Genomic DNA, 9,706 nt, shown 5'->3' with positions numbered 1-9,706 from the left:
ACCCTGGCTTCTTGGTCAAGGCACATATGGGAGTTGATGCTTTCTGCTCCTCCTCCCTTCTCTTTCTCTCTTTCACTCTCCTCTCTAAAATGAATAAATAAAATAAAATAAATAAATAAATAAAAAGAAAAAGCTAAAAACTATATGATTTCACACATAGGTGCGATACAAAACTGAGACTGAGGGATATAGATAATAGTGCAGTGATTACCAGGGCGATGGAGATGTAAGGGAGGGGCAGAGGGTGGGGAAAGGATGTAAAGAGAGACAAATGTAAGGTGATGGAAAATTTTTTAGCTTTGGGTGATGGTTATAGAACATAATTAACTTTTTAAATGATGTATTGCTGTTTGCCTGAAATCTATGTACACTTGTTGATCAATGTCACCCTGTTAAATTTAATTTTCTAAATTAAAAAGGAAAGAAAGAAAAATAGGAAGATAGAAAGAAAGAAGAAAAGAAAGAAGAAAAGAAACAGGAAGTCTGTGAAGGGAAGTTTTGGGAAAAGAAAATTCACAGTTCCAGCAAGATCATTCTTTCGTCCTTTTTTTTTCTCTCTCTCATTTTTCCAAGATTTTACAAAGGGAAGAGAGAGGTGGTTGGAGGAACAAGAAGAGTCAACTCATAGTTGCTTCACTTTAGCTGTTTATTGACTGCTCGATGTACGTGCCTTGACTGGGCAACCCATGGTGTTGAACCAGCAACCTCAGTTAGTTCGATACTACATCCACTGTTCCACCACAGTCCCAGGAGAACCGAGCTTTCTTCTAAGAGGGGTGGTCAGTCCTCTCAGCATCTCCCCACTCCTCCCTCTGCCCTGGGGTCTCCTCCCTGTGACGGCCCACTGGCTCATCCAGGAACCAAGAAGAGAGTGGAGCAGCCTCCATTTCCTCACTCAACACTTCACAGCTGATGATCAGCTCCACACCATTACACCCCTTGATCCCTTCTTAACAATGCCGCGAATCCACCACCCCACTCCAGATGTTTTGTCTGTGTCATCCCATCAACCTCCTTCCGGGTCCTCCGTCCCAAGCCCCACCCCTTCCTCTGTTCTCTGCTCTCTCCACCCCTTGAGGACTCTTCCTATAGCCAATCAGGTCGGAGCCTGCCCGCTCCACCCCTCCACCACTTTCCATCCTCAGACAAGATCTAGATTGCACTATTTGATCTTTCAGACTATGGATGATCAGGAGGACTGAGCTAAACTCACAGCCTCAGCAGATATGACTCTCCCTCCACAACCAGGCCCGTTCAAGGTCAGCCTCACTCTCCTCCACCCCAAACCACAAACAGAAACTGAGCTATTTAAGAATGCTGTGCCCTCCTCAGCTGCTCCCTCAGCCACTGCTTTCCAACCTGCTGGACTAAGAGACATCTGTTTCATCCCACTGAACTGTAAATGTAGTTTGTGCTATAAATGTGTGTAAGAGTTATATGAGAAACCACAAAAAATGACTTAAAATACTGATCATCATGCTATCCAGGTACCACATGATTGTTGGAGTTTTATTATTAATAGAGTTAATTATCAATAGAGCCTGCCTGCATGGCATTTTCACATAATAGGAGCCCTTTTAATTGGTTTCTACTCTCTGTTGCTTAAAAATTCTCACCTGGATTTCAAGATCAAATCCAAAATACTTGCATGGTGCTCTAGGTCCCTCGTGACCAGAATCCAGCCTTCACCTGACAGCTCGCACTTCCAAGCACAGCTCAAGGTCTTTCTGGTCAAGGATGTCCTCCGGCCACCACCTCTGCCTGACCCCTGCTAGTGCCTTGGGTCAGTCTGTCCTAGAGGAGGACCCCTCAGAGCCAGCCCCCAGCTTACATGACATCCACCTGTTATTGAACCTCATTGTCTTGCTTTCTTTTTCTCCTAATGTGTATCCTCACAAGACAGTAATGCACTGTCTGCCATCTAAATATCTGTATGTCTGTCTTCATCCATCTGAGCCCTTGTGTCCAGGGACAGACTCCATCAGCCCCAGCAGTGACTCTCAGAGCCTGGCACTGACTGGATGGGGTAAATATTGCCTGGTCACCTGACCAATGAGAGAAGGAAGAAAGTTGCATGTAGAGTCTCAGGAAAGGGAAGTGACTTACCTTAGGTAACAGAAGTTCTAGAAAAGGCAATTGGAACAGGCACTGAACTGGCTCCTCTCCTGCCCTGCGTCCTCTACCCTTGTGTCCTGAGACAGGTGTCACCCTCTGGATGTGGGTTTGGCATGAGGTGGAGGCAGAGCGTGTGGAGTCTGGTGAGACTCAGATCCATCTGAGAGGTCCCAGAGCTTGCTGTCTGCTACGGCCCATCCTTCAGGGAGAGGCTATTTCATTTCCTGTGGGGCCACAGATGAGGAAACCATGACATATCACATGGAACCTGGACCCTGTCACACTGCATTCCTCTGTCTTTTTTTCCTCTGTGAATTGTATATGTTGTCTGCTCACTGGTGACCATGGGAGGAAGCAGCATGACCCCAACCCTCACTGCCCTTCTCTGCCTCGGTGAGTTTTGGGAAAAGTAGAGGGATGGGGTTTTCTTCTTCCCAAGCCATGGTTTCTAAGGACACCAGGACTAAGGGGGCCTAGTAGGGACAGGACTTCTGGGGGGAGGAGATGTGCTCACCCCCAGACCTTCCCCCAGTGCTCAGGGCCCAGCCAGGCCTGGAGCTTCTGTGTGTGTGAGGGGGACAGTGCTCACAGGGACTCTCTTCCAGGGCTGTGCTGGTGCCCGTGGGACCAGGTGCAGGCAGGTGAGTCCTCCCCCAGACCTCCTGCTACAGCACAGTGACACTCTGGGCAGCTGGAGGAGCATGGCATTTCTGGGCTGACAGATGAGGGTTGTCTGGAAGGGTCTTGGAATTGAGAGCTGGGGACTGGGGGTGGGTGATGTCCTGTGACGCAGCCCCTGATTTCCTTACAGGGACCCTCCCCAAACCCACTGTCTGGGCTGAGCCAGGCTCTGTGATCGCCTCGGGAAGTTCTGTGACCATTTGGTGTCAGGGGACCCTGCAGGCCCGGGAGTACTATCTGTATAAAGGTAGAAATGTAGAGTTTGTGGGCAGACAGAACCCACAGGGTCCAGGAGATAAGGCCAAGTTCTTCATCGCACAAATGAGGAAGCAACAAGCAGCGAGATATTACTGTTACTATTTCAGTCCCAGTGGCTGGTCAGAGCGCAGTGACATGCTGGAGCTGGTGGTGACAGGTGAGGGGACACTCAGGGGTCCCAGCCTCAGGCTCTGCCCTCAAGAAAGGGGTCTGCTCTCAGGGGGTCTCCCCTCTCAGAGCCCAGCCCTGGGGGACGTGAGGGAGGTGTGAGCCCATCTAACACGCTGCCTCCTCCTCTCCTAGGATTCTATAGCAAACCCAGCCTCTCAGCCCTGCCCAGCCCTGTTGTGACCTCAGGAGGGAATGTGACCCTCCAGTGTGGCTCATGGGATGGTTTTGACAGGTTCATCCTGACTGAGCAAGGAGAACACAGGTTCTCCTACACCCTGGACTCACAGTCACACTTCATCAGTGGGAGATATCAGGCCCTGTTCCCTGTGGGCCCTGTGACCCCCAGCCACAGGTGGACGTTCAGATGCTATGGCTGTTACAGGGACAGGCCCCAGGTGTGTTCACAGCCCAGTGATGCCCTGGCGCTCCTGGTCTCAGGTGAGTCTCATCCTGGACCCATCCATACATTGAGGCATCAGACAAATTACTGGGGTCTTTGCTGAGAGGGGATCCCCATGTGAGAGGGTGGAGAGGGGAGCACAGGGGATCCTGGGTCAGAGACACAGAGAGACAGTGCGACCTGGGCCAGGACAGGAGAAGGCATTCTATGGGAGGAGCAGCCCCTGTAACTCACGTCTGGTCTCCCCAGGTGTGTCTCAGAAGCCCTTCCTCCTGACCCAGCAGGGCCCCATCGTGGTCTCTGGACAGAGCCTGACCCTCCAGTGTCACTCTGCTGTCAGCTATGACAGATTTGTTCTGTTTAAAGAGAGGGGACGTAACCTCCTCCAGAGCCTTGTCCTGCAGCCCCAGGCTGGGCTCTCTCAGGCCAACTTCTCCCTGGACACTGTGAGCAGCTCCCACGGGGGCCGGTACAGATGCTACGGTGGACACAACCTCTCCTCTGAGTGGTCGGCCCCCAGTGACCCCGTGGACATCCTGGTGGCAGGTGAGGGGCCTGTGGGTTCAGTCAGGGACCCAGACTCTGCACAGGCCCTGCTGGGGGATGTCAGGTGGTGATGGGCAGAGTGAACATGCAGGGTCCCAGGGAGGGGGACAGAGAGAGACAGGGGATGGGAGGGGAGGGGAGACTCAGAGAAACAGAGACAGACAGAGAGGAGGGTCCTCAGAGAGAGGGCTGCTGACTCTCAGGTCAGAACAAGGTGGTGGGCAGCCCCTCACCCACCCTCCCTCTCTCTAGGACGGCTCCCTGACAGACCCTCCCTCTCAGTGCAGCCAGGCCCCACGGTGGCCGCAGGAGAGAACGTGACCCTGCTGTGTCAGTCACAGAGCCCGACGGACACTTTCCTTCTGTCCAAGGAGGGGACAGCCGATCCCCCACTGCGTCTTAGGTCAGAGCTCCGAGCTCAGCAGTACCAGGCAGAGTTCTCCATGAGTCCTGTGACCTCAGCCCACGGGGGGACCTACAGGTGCTACAGGTCACAGGGCTTTAACCCCTACCTGCTGTCACACCCCAGTGAGCCCCTGGAGCTCCTTGTCTCAGGTGAGGGGACACTGACCCTGTCTTTCTGTCAGCTCAGGGTTCTGTCCTCAAAAGAAATATGTTCTCAAAGGGGAGTGAGGGACTCTAGAGATGGTCACTCAGAAGATATATGCCCCTCAGAGGACCCTGCCACACCTGTCCTTCCCTCCCCTTCACCTAGGGCACAAAAGGTGTTAGGTGAGCAGCAGAAAGGTCTTGGAGGGTGTGGGCAGAGCAAATGCAGGAAAAGAATCTGAGTGCTTTGGGCCCAGGGTCAGACCCAGATCCTCACCCCCTTTATATCCTCATTCTCACGACCCTGTGGGACCGCAGCCCCCAGCCACAGAACCCATCTCCACTTCTGATGAATCACTGGACCTTTTTGCTCAGCCCACCCAGGGCAGCTCTGTTTCTCAGAAGATCTAATGCCCCCCAGACACTTAAGGACAGGCTTGTGTCCCAGGGCACTAGGAATGGAGAAAGACTTCAGGGGAACCATGGGACTCCAAAGGATCTAAGGATTTGCCCTCACCCCCGACCAGGTCAGGTCTGCAGAGGATCCTGACCAGGCGGTGGTACAGTGGATAGAGTTCCGGACTGGGACGCAAAGGACCCAGGTTCGAATCCCTGAGGTCTCTGGCTTGAGCGCAGACTCACGGCTTGAGCCCAAGGTTGCTGCTGGAGCAAGGGGTCACTTGCTCTGCTGTAGACCCCCGGTCAAGGCACATATGAGAAATCAATCAATGAACAACTAAGGAGCCGCAACGAAGAATTGATGCTTCTCATGTCTCTCCCTTCCTATCTGTCTGTCCCTATCTGTCCCTCTCTCTGACTCTATCTCTGTCTCTGTCAAAAAAAAAGTCTGCAGAGGGATAAGAGAGGCAGGTGACATGTGGAGTGGTCATGGGAGAAGGAGGTCTTGGGGCCCAGGCTTGGAGGATAGCCAGGCTCAAGTGGGGGAAAGTAAACCCCACTCTTCACACCCCATCCTGAATCACCAGGAGGCGCTGATGAACAGCATCTGTCCCCCACAGAGTCAGTCCCTCAGAGGGATAAGTGAGGGAATCTGTGGGGAGGTGGGGAGTGTTTCCATGGGGGACAGAGGCTGAGTCATGTGGGGTTCAGGCACCTGTGGAGATGCTGACATGGACACACCTTCCCCTGTGTGGCCTCAATGTCCCCAAGTGTAAAAAGAGAGAATCGTGGCCCAGAGCTCAGATTTCCTTTCAGTTCTGGCTCTGAGCTCCTGGAAGAGGGGGCCCACAGAGAAACCCCCAGGTGTGATGGGGCCTATACTTGTATAGCAGTGCTGGTGACACTGTGCCAGGAGGGACAGACAGGACAGAAGTCCAGGGCATCCAGGTCCTGACCCTCAGCTCAGACTCAGCTCAGAGGAGAGAGGGGACAGGAGTCAGTCCTGGGTCAGTTCCCGGCTCTGCTGCTCCTGCTGTGGGGCCAGGCTGTCCCTTCTCTCCTCTGAGTGTCAGGTTCTTGTCTGTTCATCCCTGGTCCCATCCTGCTCACAGGCTGCTGTGAGGTCAGGTGATATAGGGGTCCTCACAGTGCTCAGGAGGACAGGCCCCAGCCCAACTAAAACTTCCTAGAGGTGTTTCGGGACCCTGTAGATTGAATATGAATCTTGGTGAGATACAGAGTTTACCCTATGCCCTGCCCCTCCATTTTTTGTGCAATGCTGGGGTGCGGTAATAACAAAGGACCCTCAGCTCCAGATGGGACATGGACAGGCCCCTGCAGATGAGGAGCCAGAGCACAAAGCTGGTGTCCATCTGGGGGGCAGCATGAGGACAGCACAGGGAGCCCACAGTCCCAGGTTCCAGGCCCAGCCCTGCCCCGTCCAGGCTGGGTGACCTGGGGCAGGTGGTGAACCTCTCTGAGCCTCAGTGCAATGGGGGCGGGGGGACCAGCTATCCCAATGCCTGACTGTGGGGAGGGGGAGAGGAGATGGATGACAGCCCCTAGCATGTGCCTCACACACAGTAGGTGCTCATTAAATGGCATTATTGGCTCATTCATGTCACTTGTGCCAAGGTCTCAAATGGTACCAGATCGTCCTGATTGGGGGCTCAGTGCTCTTCATCCTGCTGCTCTCCCTCCTCCTCTTTCTCCTCCTTCGACACCAGCGTCAGAGCAAAGTCAGGACATCAGGTGAGTAGGGAACGGGGTGACCTGGGCCCGAAAAGACAGGACTGAGAGCACCAGGCCCAGAAAAACCAAAAAGATAGAAAATTCTGGAGAAATAGAAAAATATTTCTTCAGGATTTCATCAGAACATCTAGAAAGAAAACCCTCCATGTCAGCACAGATGTACAGATGTACAGTAATCTTTCATTATTTTCAAACGCATGAAATACTAAAACATACGCATAAGGGTGTTTAAGGTTTCCTTCTTTCTTGTGGAATCACATGGGGAGGGAGGCCCTACCCTCCCAGAGCTGAGACTGTCCCTCTTGACCAGCTCATAGAAAAGCTGCTGTCCTACCTCCTACAGGGGCCACAGACACAGAGCCCAAAGACAGTGGGTGGCAGATCAGGTTATTTTTGTCCTCAAGACCCTCAGACTCCCACCTGTGGCCCCGCTCTGTCCCTAACACTCCTGTCTCCTCCTTCAGCTCCAGCCCAGCTAAGGACACCCAGGAATATCTTTCCTGTGAAAGAAAGAGAGGGCTACCATGGGGGAGGGGTGGTCACAGGGGTTTCGTAAAACAAGAGAAGAAAGGTAGGCTAGGAAGGTGTGGGGGTCAGGGGTGAAAAGGACAGAAGTTACCACTACGTGACCTAGCCCCTGAGATCTTGGGGACTCTGTCAGGAAATGTACCCTCATTCTGTCCCAGCAGATGTTGCCATGAAGGACCCACAGCCTGAGGAGGGTGTGGAGCTGGACCCTCAGGTGAGACCCTTGCTCCTGTCCAGGCCACCAAGGACCTTCCTGTTGTCCATGTTAATCCAACAGACCCTTCCCTGTCCACACATTCACAGGAGCGTCCAACACTGACCTCTCCTTCTGGGTACCCAGGTTGTCCTGCTGTGACTCATTCCTCCTGGCTTCTTGTGACATCATAGCCCCTCCTATGCTGTCCCTTTTTCTTGTTTCTGGTCCTCTGTCTGACCTTGTTCGGCTCCAGGTCTCAGGAAGATGTATGAATAAGTGAATCACCCACAGGTCCCCAGGGTTCCCTTCATTCATTCACCAGCAGATGTAAGGAGAGCTCACTGTTTACTGGCTCCATTTAGGGGCCACAGTGCAGCCCTAAGCAACACGGTCTCTACACTCTTCCAGCTCACCTGTGGGAGAGGGAGACAATATGCAAACAAGCAGTGTCCTAGAGAGCAAAGTGCTGTAAAGGAAAATAAAGCAAGAGCAGGGGATAGAATGCGTAGGCATAGAGGGGGCAGAAAAAACAGCAGGTAGAAGGGTCCTGAAGTAGAAACTGCTTCTTCAGCAAGATGGGCCCCATAGTTAGAGTCAAATGAGCAAGAGACAGTGTGTCCGGATAAGAGTCAGAACTGGCCTGACAAGGCAGTAGTGCAGTGGATAGAGCATCAAACTGGGACACGAAGGACTCAGGTTCGAAGCCCCAAGGTTGCTGGCTTGAGCAAGGGGTCACTTGCTCTGCTGTAGCCTCCTGGTCAAGGCACATATGAGAAAGCAGTCAATGTACAACTAAGGAGCTGCAATGAAGAATTGATGTTTCTCATCTCTCTCCCTTTTGTCTGTCTGTCCCTATCTGTCCCTCTCTCTCTCTGTCTCTGTCAAAATAAATAAGTAATAAATAAGAGTCAGAACTGTAGAAGCATCCAGATGCCCCAAGGTTTAGGAAATCCCTACAGGTTTCATCAGGAGAGTGACCTAATCTGACTTAAATTGTAACATCATCACTCAGACAACATGTGGATAACTGACTGAGTGATTTCAACAGGGGAATCAGGGGACTTTGTCTAAGTCTCACTTTCTGTCTACAGCAAGACAGGAATTATGAAAACACCCAGGATGTGACCTATGCCCAGCTGAACCACTTGGCCCTCAGATGGGAGACAACTGCACCCCCTTCTTCTACATCAGAGGAGCCCCCAGATGGGCACAGCATGTACGCTTCTCTGGCCATCCACTAGTCCAGGAAGGACCTCACACTCTATGAGAGTGCTTGCAGGGAGCTGAGAAGGCATGGAGCTTCCCCATGGACACTCAACTAGTAACCCCAGCTGGTTAATACACCTGATGTGGATCCCTAGCAACTCCTGGGACCCCCTATAAGTCACCTGATTCTGCAAGTAAAACCAATATTTTCCCCTACATTTTGGAAACAAATCAATAGACTTCTCAATAATCAATGTGTGAATTTAAAACCAAAACAAAAATGAGAGAATGTTTTAAATGAATGATAACATAAACATTACCCATTAAACCTATGGAATGGGGAAGATGATAATAAATGAATACATTAGAAAACAAAAAGGGGACCCTGGCTGGTTGGCTCAGTGGCAGAGCTTCGACCAGCATGTGGAAGTCCTAAGTTCAATTCCCAGTCAGAGCACACAGGAGAAGTGACCGTCTGCTTCTCCTTCCCTTCTCTCTCTCTCTCTCTCTCTCTCTCTCTCTCTCTCTCCCTCTCTCTTTCTTCCCATTCCTCATCCATGGCTTGGTTGATTCGAATACGTTGGCCCTGAGCACTGAGGATGGCTCATTGGAGCTTCCGCCTCAGGTGTGAAATATATTTCGGTTGTGAGCATGGCCCCAAATGGGCAGAGCGCCGGCCCCAGGTGGGGGTAGCCAGTTGGGTCCTGGTCAGGGTGCATGTGGGAGTCAGTCTCCCCTCCTCTCACTTAAATTAAAAAGAAAAAGAAGAAAGTTTAGAAACAACCCAAGTGTCCTTCAACAAGTGACAGGATAAAGATGTAGTATATATATATTATATTATATTATATTATATTATATTATATTATATTATATTATATTATATTATATTATATTATATTATATTA

At 51.5% G+C, this 9,706-nt stretch overlaps 1 protein-coding gene across 1 annotated transcript; it reads left to right on the top strand.

Annotated features, from left to right (window-relative positions):
* Positions 1 to 2,392: 2,392 nt before the first annotated feature.
* LOC136398223 (leukocyte immunoglobulin-like receptor subfamily A member 6) lies at positions 2,393 to 8,836 on the top strand. Its single transcript, XM_066372590.1, has 13 exons — positions 2,393 to 2,508; positions 2,721 to 2,756; positions 2,927 to 3,211; positions 3,358 to 3,663; positions 3,875 to 4,171; positions 4,424 to 4,726; positions 4,759 to 4,764; positions 6,755 to 6,871; positions 7,215 to 7,257; positions 7,336 to 7,373; positions 7,561 to 7,613; positions 8,139 to 8,179; positions 8,710 to 8,836. Exons 1-13 carry the CDS (start codon positions 2,460 to 2,462, stop codon positions 8,834 to 8,836), a joined length of 1,701 nt encoding a protein of 566 aa, XP_066228687.1. The 5' UTR covers positions 2,393 to 2,459.
* Positions 8,837 to 9,706: the final 870 nt, after the last annotated feature.

The sequence above is a fragment of the Saccopteryx leptura genome, chromosome 3 (assembly GCF_036850995.1).
Source record: "Saccopteryx leptura isolate mSacLep1 chromosome 3, mSacLep1_pri_phased_curated, whole genome shotgun sequence".
NCBI classification, from domain to species: domain Eukaryota; kingdom Metazoa; phylum Chordata; class Mammalia; order Chiroptera; family Emballonuridae; genus Saccopteryx; species Saccopteryx leptura.
Note: the sequence above shows the minus strand (reverse complement) of the source record. Positions and strands in the feature narration are given on the sequence as shown.